General features: G+C 45.5%; 1 protein-coding gene across 1 annotated transcript in view; it reads right to left on the bottom strand.

Annotated features, from left to right (window-relative positions):
- Positions 1–791: 791 nt before the first annotated feature.
- Positions 792–17181, bottom strand: part of sh3gl2a (SH3 domain containing GRB2 like 2a, endophilin A1) — a gene marked incomplete at its 3' end in the record, with an annotated part of 42481 nt that continues 26091 nt past the window's right edge. Inside the window, exons 2-9 of the mRNA XM_083693257.1 lie at positions 8009–8077; positions 6945–7017; positions 5667–5810; positions 5182–5315; positions 4115–4273; positions 3444–3547; positions 2990–3111; positions 792–988 (exon numbers count right to left, since the gene is read on the bottom strand). Coding sequence (XP_083549383.1) covers positions 792–988; positions 2990–3111; positions 3444–3547; positions 4115–4273; positions 5182–5315; positions 5667–5810; positions 6945–7017; positions 8009–8077 — 1002 coding nt within the window. The remainder of the gene's footprint in view (positions 989–2989; positions 3112–3443; positions 3548–4114; positions 4274–5181; positions 5316–5666; positions 5811–6944; positions 7018–8008; positions 8078–17181) is intronic.

Raw genomic sequence — 17181 nt, forward strand, 5'->3', positions numbered from 1 at the left:
GACATGGGCTTTCTAAGAAACTATCCATGCATGCAAATCGAAGGCTACCCTTTAAAAACAGGGAATAATCTAACATATATCTAGCTTGAACATACCAGGAAGTAAATCCGTAAGAAGATAAAACCACTAACAGTTAAAAACATGCCTGATCTACAGTGTCTAACAAACTGTGAAACGTGAAGATCTACAGTCATGGACCAGATCTGCTCGGTTACGTGAGAATGAAGAAAAGGGTGCTATCTACTGTAGAAGTTTCCACGAAGCACAGCGAACAGGAGAGAGACGGCAATTTTTGAAAAGACTGTGGAAAGACTTAGTTACAGCCAAAGAAAACCTAGACAAAGCCAGGAGAGACAAGGATACGTAGGAACGGCAGAAGCCTGAAGAAAGGAGGAGTAAAACCATAAAATCCCTCTTCTGAAACACATAAAACAACCCCAACATCTGAAACATTGGTTAGATGGTAAATGTCCATGGTGGTGTTCTAAAACAGCATCATTGCTTATTTTTCCTCAAAAGTCAGTTTTCACACTGGATGGCATTACACCATGCTATTGTTGACCTTGATTTCGTTCGTATCTTCCTCATCATCATCATTATCATCCTTGTTGTCATCGTCGATTCTCCTTTTAGCAGAGTAAGTAAGGGGTGATTGGTTGCCAGGAATGTTTAGGAGGCGGGAGCTGGGGATGCAGGGATTGGATTGGCCGGGGGGGAAGAAACTGCTAGCTGCTGATGCTGCCACCGCCGATTACCTCACCGCAGTGGGCGTGGCAACTGGGGGGGCCGCCCTAGTGGGGCAACGGCACCAGGATATCCACGTAGTTGACGGGGAAGAAGCCCGAGTTGCCGTGCAACATGCCCTCGTACCAGTTGTCGTCGATCTTGTTGGTCAGGGTGATGATATCACCCTCCTTGAATCCTAGCTCGCCCTCGTTCTCCGGGTCGAAGTCGTAGAGCGCACGACAGCACGGCTGGTCCATGGGAGCTGGAGAGAGAGAGAGAGGCATGAGGAGAGAAATAAGAGGGTTGTCCTGGAGACCAAGATGTAATGTGACAGATAGGTAGAATGTGATAGAGAGATCAAATCATCTCTCTGGAGTGGAGGGCTCACCTGGTGACCTGGCTGAAAGGGGCAGAGGAGGAGGGAGGGAAAGAGGGAGGGGAGAGAGAGGGAGGGGAACAGGGAGAGAGAGACAAGGCAAAGAAGAGAGGCGTAAGATATTTGTGTATAGACTATTGATTGAAAGACATTTTGAACAGACAGAGAGACAGATAAAGAAAGACAGAGAAAAAACTGAGAAAAGAGCTCAGAACTCAGAGAAAGAAGAGATACAAAGAGAGAGAGAGAGGTAGGAGAGAAACCAGGAAACAGACTGAGAAACAAATAGACTGCAGCCTGAGAGACACACCAAAAAAAAGAAAGAGGGAGAGACAAACAGAAAAACCAAAAACAACACACAAACAAGTTATAGACACAGAAGCAGAGTGACAGTAGAAGAGATATCGTTGTATCTCTCTTTTCTTCACTTTAGGCTCACCTGGGGACCTTGCTGCAAGAGGGAAAGAAGAAGAAGGACAGAGAGCAAAGGAAGGGAAAGAGAAGAAAGGAGAGAAGAAGGAGTTTATGTTTCATAGCATTTGATAGAAGGATGGATTGATGACAGATGGATTGACGGACAGATGGTTGTTGGCCAGACGGATGAAGAGATAAAGCAAGCGGGGGAAAAAAACTGCAAATGGAGACACACAGACAGATATACTGTAGATGAACACACAGACATTAGGACAGATGGACTGACAGACAAGACAGACAGACAGACAGACAGAAAGAAAGACAGACAGACAGACAGATGACAGACAGACCAGACGGATAGTGATAGAGACAGACAGACAGAGTGATAGAGAGATAGTCTCATGGTATCTCTCTAGGGTTCACTCAGGCTCACCTGGAGACCTTGCTGCAAAAGGAGCAAACCATAAAGGAGGGGAGAGAAAGTAATCGAGGAGTTTGTGTTTAATGAGTTGTCGGTTAGTGGGTGGAGAGATGGAGAGATGAAGCAATAAAGCGATGAAAAGATGAAAAGATAAAGTAAGGACAATAATACCATAGGCTTACTGAAGGTGTAAAATTCAGATTATTTAAACTGTATTAAACAACCAGAGAACGTCCGAATAAGCTCCCGATATGGTCCGGATAAGGCCCCAAGTAACCTCCCGGGCACAATTCTTGGTTTTGGTCCAGAAAATGACCAGAAAACATCCCGATATGGTTCAGATACGGTCCTGATAAGGTCCCTACAGTGACGTCCCAGTGAGGTTACTTGGTTAGGGTCCTGAGGACCCACAAATATGGTCCTGATGAGGTCCCTCGTGACGTCCTGGAGACGTTGAGATGACCAGCGAAGTCCGCAAAATACGTCACAAGGACGTGGTACCGTGGTCATCACGTAATGTCCTAATGACGTTAGCTGACCAGCACAGGGCGTCCTTAGGACGTGATTTTGTTTTTTGCAGGGTTTGGTAGCTGAGCGGATGCACAGATGGACAGACGGTGGAGAGGGAGAGATGAAGCGATGAAGCCATGGCCGGACAGACAAACGGACGGACAGTGATATAGAAAGACAGATATCGATATAGATAGGGTTGAGTCTAGGCTCACCTGGAGACCTTGCTGCTAGAAGAACGAACAAAAATCAAAGAAAGAGAAGAGCAGACGTATTTGTATTCATTTGCTCTTTTTTGATAGGTGGACGGATAGATAAAGAGATTGATAAAAAAGAAAATGGACAGATGGGAGACAACCACATATAGATAGATAAATAGATAGACAGACAGTCAGACTATAGAGAATACAGAGACAGATCGAAAAACAGATAGATAGAAAGGCAGTTAGAAAGACAGATCAAGAGAAATTCCCATAGATGGATGAATAGAGAGGTAGAGATGTAGAGAGAGGATGCGGTATCAATGTCGGGGGGATGCTTACTTGGGGTGCGGGCGGAGCCACTGTGGATGCCTCCGTTATGGTTCTCACTGATGGAGAAGTCCAGGGAGGTACGAGGCTTAGGGATGAACTCTTTCCTGGGCTTGTTGGAGGACTCCTTAATCCTGCAAGACCAGAGCAGAAATAAAAACAACCCTAAGAAGCAAAGAACGGTGATCATTCCCTTATTAAAACAACAGTGTATCATTATAGCACTCCCTAATGTGCTGGAATCAAATCCATTGAAAAGCCTACTTAAAAAAACAAAAACAAAAAAAACAACTCAGTTGAGGAACTGAAAAAAAACCCACATCTTGAACAGAATGGGTTTGCAATGGAACTGATCTCCACCCCTTTTCCCGTGATTCATCATCATCATTTTGATTGGTTAAGGGGGATTCAGTATGAGGGATCTAGCACCCCTGCTATTATACAACAGGGACATTGAGGTACTGACCGCTCCTCGATCTTGCCCTGCAGTGATGTGAGGATCTCGGCTGCCTGCCGGTGGTAGTCCACCTGGGCCTGGACCAGTGCCGCCAGCTGGCTCACCTGTTCAATCTGCTGGGAAACCGAAAGAAGCACGGGGGAGACTGTTACGCATGGGCGCCATGGCCGGTGGCCCAGCTAGCTCCTGATGCTAACAACGCTAGTGTGACACTGCAAAGTCAACACAAAGGGGCTGCGTTCCAAGTTGTTTTGATTGCACAGATTTGGACACCTCAGGAATCGATATGGTGTTGCAGATCTGCTGATCTGTGCAGTCCTGGCGGCGATGACCTTGGAATGCAACCAGTGATTGGATGCACTGGAGGAGCCATTCCAGATCCCAACTGGTATTACGTTAAAGTACATCGATGACATGCTGACACACAGCCAGATCAAAGACAGCGCTGGGCTTCCAGGTAACCCCTCCGTTTCTATTGTCAACAATGGTCTGTGCAGCTGCCCAGTGGGTCTCTCTCGCACACACGCACACGCACACGCACACACACACACACACAGACAGACAGACAGACAGACAGACAGACAGACAGACAGACAGACAGAGAAAGAAAGAAAGAAAGAAAGAAGGAAAAAGGAAAGAGAGCGAAAGAGAAAAGGCAGGAATAGGAAACAGGTCCTTACATCTCCATCCAGCAGGTTGAACATACTGAGCTCGGCGATCTCCTTGGAGTCGTCAAACTTCTCCAGCGCCTGTTTGATTTCATCATCGTTCACCTTGCCCTGACGCTTCTTCTTGTAGTCGAAGTCCAGGCGCCGGCCTTCCAGCTTCTTCAGGTGATGCTGCAAGGGCGGGAAACAACAGGGGTCAACTACATAGGACAAAAACGAAGAGCACTCCACAAATACAATTATTCCTTGATTTCATTTCATTTAAAGTCTTAATGATTCTATTTGAGAATACGGGTCTTCTTTATCCCAAATAGGAATCAACCAAATGGATCAGACAACTCTTGGACCGGGCCAATGGCATTGGCTTATCCAGATGTAATCTTTTTTCTTTGTATGCCAAAACTGAGCTCCCATCCGGACAGAAAAAGCCCAAATGAATTGATCCTGTGGTCCGGCGGAGGGAGATGGATGTAATTGCATTTTGCAACCAGAGAGAGTCAGAGAGAGTCCACATCTCTTCCCTTTGAGCAGTAAAAATTTACTGCAGCGCCGTCAATGTTCTAAATGAAGTGCTTTTTACTTTGGTCAGTTACGTGCCTATTGAAATGCATTTATGCTTGATATTTCTGTCATGTCCTGTATTACGTCTGCATATTGTTGTTGTGTAATGCTTTCTGAAATGTTGTAACTCACAGTCAAAACAGTTTATGTACAGTATTAACCTCTTAAGCTCTAGGCCCTATTTGACTAATTTCCGCCTAAAAAATAGACCCAAACTAAACTGCTTATAACATTCGAAATATGATGATTAGATGCAAAAGCAGGATGCCAGTTGATAGGTAATACCTTGACGTTTTGTGTGGATATGACCCATAACAAGGAGATAAAGTAATCAGTAATCCAATTAATAATCAAATGAAAGCAGAGTTTGGGGCCAATTATAGGCAAGTCCAGCTTAAGAGGTCACCACATGTTTTTGTTTTGTTTAGTCTTAGGGTTAGGGTTAGGGTTAGGGTTAGGGTTAGAACCCGCAATGCCTTGTACTGTAAGTACATGTGAATATGAAGCTCCACACTCACCGCTATCTCCTTGAGGTCTTTGTCATGGAGTTGCTGCAGTGGGTCAATGAAGTTCTGCTTGACCTCCATGTCCAGAGCATCCTTCACCTCCCCCAGCTCACGCATAGACTCCCCAGCATCGATCAGAGCCAGACCTGGAACACACACACACACACACACACACACACACACACACACACACACACACACACACACACACAATGTTGTGCCTGGTTATTATTAGTCATTACTGCTGATACTTACACTACACCCTTATGCCCTACTACTGTCACTGTTTATTAGACTATTTTATATTGTACTGTAGATTTGTTGATTATTGTTGACTGTTGTTGATCGAGGAGCAAGATTCCAAAGCATTTCCCTATATCAATTACGGCTGTATGCGATGTACGTGACAAATAAAATTGGTTTGATTTTATACTGTACCATACTGTGTACAGTATACATAAGGTAATACTGAATATTAGTATACTCAGTGGTCATACCAAAGTTGGACTCTTCCCCAAGCTCACGGCCAAACTTCTGCATGGACTCTCCCAGGATGGTCTCGGCCTGAGTGTAGCCAGGCCCCTTCTCCTGGCCCCGCATCCTCGACATGGAGTTGATCATGCTCATCTTGGCTCTGGAGGCTGGGACAGACAGACATAGTCAATCCCAGAGCCATTCACCAGCACCCAAACAGCTGTGGGGTGTTGTCACACAGCAATGTGCATCTCAGTCAGAGGAGGATCCAGTCTCGCTGAAGGACCTGCTGTACACTCACAACATATCTTGTGTGAAAATGACTTTTCATGTGACTGTGATGTCACACGTGACCGATATGCATATCAATGTGCGTGACATCACAGATGATGTTCGCTTGAGGGAAAAATGCAGAACACGTCTAAAATGTGTCCTGATTTGTTGGCCAGATGTAAAGCATCTTGAGGCAAGTACCTTAAGGTATGTGATTCACGGTTGAGTACGGTTCAGTTAGGGTTTAAGCCTGCAGTCATAATGAGCACTTGTGTGTAAAATGTGTGCATGTGAAATGTGATGATGCGGTTGTGTTGGTTGGTTGGGTCTCCTTGAAAACAACTCCTAACTGAAATGCTGTGGTTGGAGAGGGATATAAAAGCAGAATGGACAGGACAGGACAGGACAGGACAGGACACAGCTCTTTCTCTTGTCTTTGTCCTGGTGGTGTTCTTATCTGAGCTCTGTGAGTACTGTATAAATGACCATGCGGTCACCTCTCTCTCTCTCTCTCTCTCTCTCTCTCTCTCTCTCTCTCTCTCTCTCTCTCTCTCCCTCTCTCCCTCCCTCTCTATCTACAGTATTTACCATTTACCATTGAGGGTAGAATGTAAAAATTTTTCTATGAAGCATTTGCCTTGCAAACATTTTATATGTTTACAGTATTATTAAACCCTCATTTGATTCATCCTATTTGACTATTCTTGCACAAACTCAACAATTCTTTGCATATAGTGTTAATTATAGTCTGATTATTTCTATTAACATATGCTTTGCTATTAACATAATATAGACATAAACAAACAAGCTCCCTGCCTCTCACTGACTCTGGGACTTCCACTCCCCCCCCCCAACCCCCACCCCACCCTGTCACACACACACACACACACACACACACACACACACACACACACACACACACACACACACACACACACACCAACCTCTCACACCAACCTCACCAAGTAAATTTCCTGTATGTGCAAATATACTTGGCCAAATAAAAGAATTGTGATTCTGTGTCTTACCTGGGTTGGGCTGCAGGTACTCAGTGGTCTTAGTCATGATGTCCATCACTGCCCTACTGGTGGTGTCCACCTTCTATAAACCATAGAGGATGGATGGAGAGAAGAGAGAGGGAGAGAGGGAGGGAGAGAAAGAGGAATGGATGGAGAGAGAGAAAGAGAGAAAGATAGAGAGAGAGAGAGAGAGAGAGAAAGAAAAGAGAACGAGAGAGAGAGGAGGAGAGAGTGGGCAAGAGAGAGAGAGAGAGAGAGAGAGAGAGAGAGAGAGAGAGAGAGAGAAAGAGAGGAGGAGGAGAGAACGAGAGAGAGAGAGAGGAGGAGAGAACAAGAGAGAGAGAGAGGCAGAAAGAAGACGGGCAGAGGGAGAGAGTGAGTTAAAGACGACAGGAGGGGGGAAGTAGTAGGCCTTGTTTAACCATCACATCACACTGCTTTGTGTCCTGTTGGAGGCAGAGCCATGGGTTAGGGTTTGCGTCTGCTAAATGTCTAAAATGTAAAAAGTAATGTAAAAAGTAATGTAAAATGTGTGTTTGTGTTCATGTGTGTGTGCATGTGTGTTCCCACTAGAGAGTGATAGGATATGCCAGGTCATGTTCTCCTGACCTCCGACGCCATTCTACACGGCTCAGTGTCTCCATCTCTGTGCACTGGGACTAATAGGAGATCGACAGATCTGACAAGGCTACACACACACAGACACACAGACAGACAGACAGACAGACAGACACACAGACACACACACAGACAGACAGACAGACAGACAGACAGACAGACACACACACACACACACACACACACACACACACACACACACACACACACACACACACACATAGACAGACAGACACACACACACACACACACACACACACACACACACACACACACACACACACAGCTCAGCCCTGGAGTATAGCAATTACAATAGCCATTTTAACACCCAGTACCCAGTCACTCTCCTAAACATATCTGTGTTACACAATAGATATCCAGTAGCAGCATACAGAGAGGGAGAAAGGGAGGACGAAGGAGAGAAGGAGGAGACGTGAGAAAGGGAGGACGCTTGCCTTTTCCATTTCGGTGAATTCATCGTCGAGCTTGGTCCCCTCAGCTCCTCCCACCTTTTCGCTCACTCTCTGGAAGGGGACACAGATAACAAGCGAGGGTTTAAGGTTGTTTAAATGTCAACGCCGCTTTTCACGCTTCTAGCTTAGAACAAAAAACAGGGGTCAAATTCAATTTCATTTCAGTCGGTGCAGTTCATTCAAAGGGACATTCGGCTAGACATTCAGATGGAAAATAACCATGATGTAAAACTCAATTTGCTGAAAAAATTCAATCTCACCAAGTCGTTTTTTTTCTTCATTCCAGACAATACCGCGGGAGAAATGACTCGACCGGTTTTTGTTCAAAACTCAACTCATTGAATGCCGTGCAGAAATCTTTGCGGAATAAACCCTTTCCTTGAGAAGATTCCTTTCACTGGTCATTTCATGGCTTATTTTTAATCGGTGTTCTCTGTTCAGTGTATGACATTGTTGTGTCTGCTCTGCCATTCCAGGTCCTGGAGGTCGCAACCTCTGGTGTGTTCTATTTAAGATAATAATAAAAGATAATAAAAGTTCTAATTAACGCCACGAAGTGGACACATAGAGCATGTGTGTGTGTGTGTGTGTGTGTGTGTGTGTGTGTCTGTGTGTGTGTGTGTGTGTGTGTGTAGTCCGCCAAGCAGAGTTGACCCCACATTGTAAACACATCACTTACAGGGAAAAGGTCATCTCATTAGATGAGTCTTCTCACTGACCACTTTGTTTATGTAATATAGCTGGTGATGATATCCTTCCTTCTCCTTCTATCTACCGCCCACGCTGTCTTTGAAATACACGCAACACACACCTACACACATATACACACACACACACACACAAACCCGACCGCATGTTCAAACACGAATGCACACATGCACGCAAACGCACGCACGCACGCACGCACACACACACACACACCGGTGCCACTGAATCTACTGTAGATTTTAAAAAAAGCCTGTTATCGCCATGACCCTGTAGTTGAATGCAGAATGTCACCATTCAAGGCCCTCTGATGCTCAATCACAGGACCTTGAGAGAGAGAGAGGGAAAGGAAAAGAGAGAGAGGGAAAGGAAAAGAGAGAGAAAAAAAAAAAAGGAGGGATTGTGTGTGGGAGGCAACAAGCAGCAACCCTTGGCCTTTGCCTTTCTAAGGAATGCAGGCGTGCATGCAGACACACACACATACGCACGCACGCACGCATGCACGCACACGCACACACACACACACACACATTGGGCTTTCTGTCAGTCAGAGATAGGCCTTGGGCTCTGGAGCTATCCCCTCCCTCCCTCCCTCCCTCCCTCCGCCACCGTCACAGCATGTGACGTAACCCGGTGCCCAGGAGGGCGGCGATCTGACACAACCAGGCCAGACGAGATGAGCCCAGAGAGGGACGACGAGGGAGAGGGATGTAAGAGGCCGTCAAAACAGACGAGGCAGAGGAAGCAAAGCACCAAAGCTGACACAAGCTGAGTCCTTCCTCAAATAATAAGACTGGCTTCACGGCCGCAGAGAGAGACAAACACTCAAACACTTTTCTAACTTTTGGGTATTTGCGGATTTCATTTTTTGGGGGGGAATTGGCATTTCTTTTATGGAGACGGAAGGACCACTTGCTGTGAACAAGGTCACTGAATGACCTCAGGGATTTTGTTTTACACTCGCAGGTGAAGGCAGTGACTGAACCTTCATACGTTCATGCCTACTGTTTACTTAAAGTATATACTACATACTAACCCTACTACATACTAACCAAACTGCATACTAACCATACTACATACTAACTATACTACATACTAACCATACTACATACTAACCAAACTCCATACTAACCATACTACATACTAACTATACTACATACTAACTATACTACATACTAACCATACTACATACTAACCATACTACAGACTACATACTAACCATACTACAGACTACATAGTAACCATACTACATACTATTCAGGCAATACAGTCATATGTATGCAGGAAGCTCACATTTCAACATACTACTGATATCTCATTCATCCTGAGAAATCATCATCTGTCACTCCACGTTGTTCATGGTGATTGGTTCAATATCTCTACTGCCCGCCCCCCTAAGCTGTTCTATTGAATTGTGGAACTTTAGTCAGAAAGGACTTCCTGAATAGTGTGCAGTGAATTCCTACTACATGGAAACTAGTATGACAGCCTACACTCCATTTTGGCTCCATGTTACAACCTGCAAATGGCTACTCAATAGGTCGTAAAACGTACCAATGTTTGTTCTTGGTGAATAGAAGTCTTACAGGATGTAAAAAGACAATACAAGGAATGTATAATATCACGTCGCTGTGGAATGTCTTATTAGGACAAATCTTGTATCTCAAATGAGACGGTTGATTCGCAGAGAGAGATAATCATGTATAGACTGTATAGATAGTATATATCAGTAGCAATCATGTATAGACTGTATAGATAGTATATATCAGTAGTAATCATGTATAGACTGTATAGATAGTATATATCAGTAGTAATCATGTATAGACTGTATAGATAGTATATATCAGTAGTAATCATGTATAGACTGTATAGATAGTATATATCAGTAGCAATCATGTATAGACTGTATAGATAGTATATATCAGTAGTAATCATGTATAGACTGTATAGATAGTATATATCAGTAGTAATCATGTATAGACTGTATAGATAGTATATATCAGTAGCAACTCAATCATTGCAAGGATTGGAGCGTTGAGAATCACACGTGGAGAGGGAGGGAGAGGGAGAGGGAGAGGGAGAGGGAGAGGGAGAGGGGTCGAGCAAATACGCTTCTGCCTGTCATCAGTTCCTTCTTCGACATCACTCAGAATTCTTACAATCCTCCCTGAGCCCCGTAGCCCGTTGCCATGGAGACAGGCACCTGCCCGGCTCTACTCATCGGTTATGTGGGTCTCCTGCTTCGCATCCCTCCCTCTACCCCTCCCTCCCCCCCATCCCTCCCTCTACCCCTCCCTCCCTCTACCCCTCCCTCCCCCCCATCCCTCCCTCTATCACACCTCTCCTTCCCTCTTGGGAACACCAGCCACACATACATGATGATCAAAAGACAAAGATAGAGAGAGAGAGAGAGAGAGAGAGAGAGAGAGAGAAAGAGAGAGAGAAGTAGAGAGGTAGAGAGAGAGGACAATATGAAAAAGAGAGATAGACAGAGTGAGTGAGAGAGAGAGAGAGAGAGAGAGGGAGAGGACAATATGAAAAAGAGAGATTTCGACAGAGTGAGTGTGGTTGAGTCATCCATGCTGTGGTGGGAGACTGTGACGGCAGAGACGTTTACGCTCCTAAGATGGAGGTATCTAGAAGATCTGCTGACAGGCTGTGTGCCCTCACGAAAGGCTCAGGGCCACAGTGGGGGTGGCACAGACCAGAAGGAGGGAGGGAGGGAGGGGGGGGGAGGGGCTGGTGACAGAGGGATAAGCCACCAACGGCAGGTGGTAGATGTGTGTGTGTGGGTGAGTGGGTGTGTGTGCGTAGACAGGACAGACGGCTTGTACCGACCTTTGCTGTTTCATTACTATAAAGCACAATCCTGCAGTGGGATTTACCATGTCTCACACACACACGACACACACACGGCACACACACAGCTCCGAATGCAATCACCGTGACAAGGTTGTCTGAGCCGGCCCAGATTTAGAGGATTCTATCGGAATGTTGTTTTGGACTGAGAAAGGACACATTCTCGACCAGAATACAAATAAGTACGCTTATGATAATGCATTCCTCCCTGTCTAGGTTGGTGTATTTAGGGATATGAAGAATTTGAATAGAATCGGTGTGTGTGTGTGTGTGTGTGTGTGTGTGTGTGTGTGTGTGTGTGTGTGTGTGGACTGCCATCCTGGGGCTGCAACGACTCAATAATCCCCTGCTGCGCTGATGAGCAGACAGATGGGCAGATAAGAACTCAGTGTCCCCTAGGGAAGCAGTGATCTCCACACACACAAACACAGAACACAGAACACAGACACAGACACAGACACAGTCTGTGTGAAATGTGTTTGATACCAAGTTTTAATTGGGATTCTGGAACTGTGTCGCAGTTCCTCAAAGCAAACTAAACTACATGGATGGGATGAGTTTAGAGAGGGGCAACACACGCACACACACACACACACACACACACACACACACACACACACACACACACACACACACACACACACACACACACACACACACACACACACACAGTTGAATAGTAAAGTTGTGGTTGGCTGGTGGTTCCTCAGTAGTAAACCAAGGTGTGATTAACTATAATGCCGTAGAGCTCCTTGCTGTCATCCAATTGAATTAGGGGAGGGGAGTGTTCTAATTAACCGTGGGTTAATTGCTCTTGTGGTCGACGCGAGGCGCACACACACACACACACACACACACACACACACACACACACACACACACACACACACACACACACACACACACACAATATACTCTGGAATTGCTGTGAAATCACCCATCATGGCTGTGATAGGGGGACAGAGACAGGATCCAATCAGATGTTTTCACTCGACAAAAACATCAGGAATGTACAGTATACACTGACGGCTGGTGAATAAAGATAGGTACGATGGCGGTGTGTGTGTGTGTGTGTGTGTGTGTGTCTCATTGAGAGAGAGAGAGAACGAGACAAAAAAAAGAAAGACAGAAAAGGAAAGAGAGGATTTCAGAGAGAAAGAGAGAGAGAGAGAGAGAGAGAGAGAGAGAGAGAGAGAGAGAGACAGAAAAGAGAGGATTTTTAAACATAAATAAATAGGTAGAGCAAGTCAAAAGTGGAGCGAGAGGGGCATGGAGAGGTAAGCAACATCCAGCCTGGCATCAACACTGGAGATTTACTGGAGGGCATAGCGTATGACGCACATGACCCTGGTTTACCCTGTGGCTAATCTGAGGTCTGCTACTCCCAGTGCTGTTCTGAAAACACACACACACACGCAGGCACACACACAGGCACACACGCAGGCTGGCACGCATGCACGCACACACAGGCGCACACACAGACGCACACACACACACACACACACACACACACACACACACACACACACACACACACACACACACACACACACACACACACACACACAATTGGAGTGTGAGAGTGGAGCTCACCACCTAATGTCCAGGAAACCGATGTTCTAAAAACCCCAAAGAAAAAACTGCAATGTCACCCTGGTTTCACATTCTCTCTCTCTCTCTCTCTCTCTCTCTCTCTCTCTCTCTCTCTGTCTCTCTCTCTCTCTCTACCTCCTCTCTTTCTCTCACCCCATCTCTTTTCCCTCAGGAGAGACAGAAGCGTGAAGTCAACCATGGCCTTAATGCCTGTGAGTAGACGCTGCTGCGTGGACGATATGGAACCAGTCAAATCAGCACACATATGAGGTACTGCTGTTAGGATTCTGCACAGATACACGGTCATCAACATGCACACACATGCACGCACACACACAAGCACGCACACACACACACACATACTCCATCCTCCCATCCTCTATCCTCCCATCCTCCATCCTCCCATCCTCCATCCTCCCATCCTCCCATCCTCCATCCTCCATCCTCCATCCTCCCATCCTCCATCCTCCCATCCTCCCATCCTCCATCCTCCATCCTCCCATCAATACCTGACAACCCACAGTCCCATGAAATCCAATATGCTAATTACGGAACAGGAAACCACCCAATAAAATCTCTTCAGGATCTCCCAGGCCTTATATAACCCTCCTCCCACTCCGGCTTACATCATCACTGTGGGTCAAACAGAGTAGTAGGACCTCATATTGCTTCTGTAGAGAGGGCCGTGCCACAACTGAGTCATACTACCCTAACCCTAACCCCAACCCTCGCCCTAACCCTATTAAACTCACTTATTCACTGGACTACGTTTGGAATGGTAATGAGGCGGAAGGGGTGGGGGTGGAGGGGGGGGGGGGTGGAGTAGCGCTTGCAGAGCAGAATGTAGATGAGAATCATCTATTAAGACTATTGTACAGTCATGCGCGCCTACTACTAGAATTTGGACTAGGCTGTTGTCCTGCTGATGTATTGGGATTGTGACCAGTGGAGGCTGGTGTATTACAATGAGGACAGGATCATTGCTTATTCCTTTCCGTGCATTACAATGGGCCCGTCCTCCGATTTCTACCTCCACCAGCTCTTCCTCCCTGAGGACAATAAAGTTATCTATCTATCAATCAATCAACTTATCTACCTACCTACCTACCTACCTATCTACCTACCTATCTACTTTATTTGTTTTTTTTAAAATATGTTTTTAGGGCATTTCTGCTTTATTGGGATAGAGACAGCATAGATTGACAGGAAGGATGGGAGAGAGAGAGGAGGGATGACATGCAAGATATGTCGAGGGTCGGAATCGAACCAGGAACCTTGCGATTATGTGGTGCCCGCATTAGTGTGCTACGCCACTAAGCGCCCCCTCTATCTATCTATCTATCTATCTACTGTATCTATCTATCTATCTATCTATCTACTGTATCTATCTATCTATCTACTGTATCTATCTATCTATCTATCTATCTATCTATCTATCTATCTATCTATCTATCTATCGTATCTATCTAGTACCCACATTACCACATCCAGTAGGAGTGAAACCATTTTGTAATCTTCCCCCTCCGTCCGTCCCCCTCTTCTCTCTGCCATATCCTCTCCATAAATGCCCCAAAATATGAAAGGTAAAGTGGGAGTCTACTCCCTTGAAAGAAAATATGAATTCAATACTAAATATTTGGACTACTGCACTGAAATGTGCTGTGTGTGACGTACTACTGGGCCACTGTAATGTAATCCCGGAGAGCTGGAGGGAAAACCAATATCAATACCTCCCTTCGGAAATTTAATTACAGTACTTTTCTCTTTGCCAGTCACTTTGATAGCAAGACAGAGCGTTGAAATGTCATTCTTCAGACTCTCTGCAGTTCATAAGACATGAATGATGGGGGTTTTTTTGTGAAAAGAAATGACTTCTAAAGGACTGTTTTCTTCATTATCAGAAGGTAGCAGCATGACTAGAAGTTACAAAGACTCATTTGCCAAAGAAATACATCGAAACCTCTCAGGCACTAATTGCTCTAAACGATGAATCAATGGGAATTAGCCCAGAGAACATTGACATGCCCTTTCACACTATCCTGACCTTTAAAACTGTCACTCGTTCTCGAGGGTGACGGGGTGACGGGGTGGGGTGGTGCTGGGGGCCGTACACACCAATGTCAAACCTCTCCTACAAGTGAGAAATCACTAACAAACATCCTTTCTGTTACTGTTGTCCGACAAATAATTCGCTTCAAAATATCTCACGGCTTCATTCGATTTCATGTACCGCTCAGGGGCATCGCTTCATGAAACCGATGTGCCAACAAATGCTCCTTGTTCTCATCCGAATCTAAAGGAGTTGAATTCAAGGTTCCTCGATTTTTCGTTATAGCGGATCGACATGATTCTTATCTTGGGATCGAGTCCCATCCAGAGCATACACAGTAACGCTAACAACCACTGGACAAGGTACTGTATCGACTACCTCCAGTCTCCCCTCCTGTCCTGAGGTAAATAACAGACTGTCTGTTCGAGAGCAGTCAGCCATGTTGGACAGCCTCCTGCAGGGTTAGGCTACAGGCTACAGCAGCACTTCCTCTTCTATAAATACCCCCATTGGATTACTAGAGAGAGAGAGAGAAGGGGGGGAGAGAGAGAAGGAGAGAGAGAGAGAGTGTGTGTGTGTGTATATGTCGATGTGTGTATGTCAGTGTTTGTGTATGTCAGTGTGAGTGTGTACGTCAGCGTGAGTGTGTACGTCAGTGTGTGTGCGTGTATGTCAGTGTGTGTGTGTGTGGGTCTGGGTGTGTGTGTGTGTGTGTCAGTGTTAAAGCTCATCGAGGTTTACAGCATGGCTTGGATGTACTGTAAGTCAGTTGATGGGGGTTATGAGACAAACGTCCATGTGAAAGACTTAGCTCACACACACAGTGGGAGGATCCGATCTGAGGGTCTTCGGTGTGTGTCTGTGTGTGTGTGAGTATGAGCATGTCAGTAATTGTATTGCCTACGCCCTTTAAAGAGGTGAAGATTACGTTTTAATGCCCTAACAATATTTTTCATTCCTATCATAACATATCTAGCCATTTGCCTCCCGCTTTCTCTGGCCACGGTCAATAAATATGAAAAGACATTAAATACAAAATTAAAATTAAAATAAATCTCTATAACGGACATCCTTTTACTCTCTATCTTAAGCTTCGTTAAGTAGCTTGGTGATTAGTAGCCCATGATTAACTTGGTGGTGTGTATAGAATGTGTTTCTCAATTATGGTCACATATAGTCTCTAGAGAGTATTGTTTCATACGAAAACAATATGCTGTGTGTAATTCCATGTCTCTCGATTCTGCAGTATCATTCCACAAATCCAGTGTGTAATGTGAGTAATGTGAGTAATGTGAGGGTAATTAGATACCATTCAGCGTATTATATGATTAAGCATCACATGAATGGATGTGGCCTTGTGATGTTATGTGATATCATGTGTATTTATGCCATTGGCTTCTCTCTCTCCCCATCCCTCTCTCCCTCTATCTACTTTCTCTATCAACCTCTCCCCCCATCCTTCTCTCCCTCTCTTTCTCCCTTTTTTGACCTCTACCTCTCTGTCTCTATCAACCTCTCCCCCATCCCTCTCTCCCTCTCTCTTTCTCCCTTTTTTGACCTCTACCTCTCTGTCTCTATCGACTTCTCTCCCCATCCCTGTCTCCCTCTATCTCTCTCCCTATCTATCCTTCTCTCTCTCTCTTTCGCCAATCCCTACTGCCATCGATCTCTCTCTCTCTCTCACTCTCTCCATTCCCCCCTCTCTCTCTCTCTCTCTCCCTCTCTCCCTCTCCATACCTTAACCCTAACCCTCCCTCTCTCCGGGTGTACATCTCTGGGCAGTGTGACGGGAATCAATGTGGATCCTCCCACATCGCCATCCACTGGACGCCCAGACACAATCTCCCCCCTTTCCTCCCCATCTTCTCCCCCCTCTCCTCCCTCATCCTCCCATCCTAGTGCCAGACAACAACAACAACAACAACAACAACAACAACAACAACAACAA

This window comes from Argentina silus (genome assembly GCF_951799395.1).
Source record: "Argentina silus genome assembly, chromosome: 21".
NCBI classification, from domain to species: domain Eukaryota; kingdom Metazoa; phylum Chordata; class Actinopteri; order Argentiniformes; family Argentinidae; genus Argentina; species Argentina silus.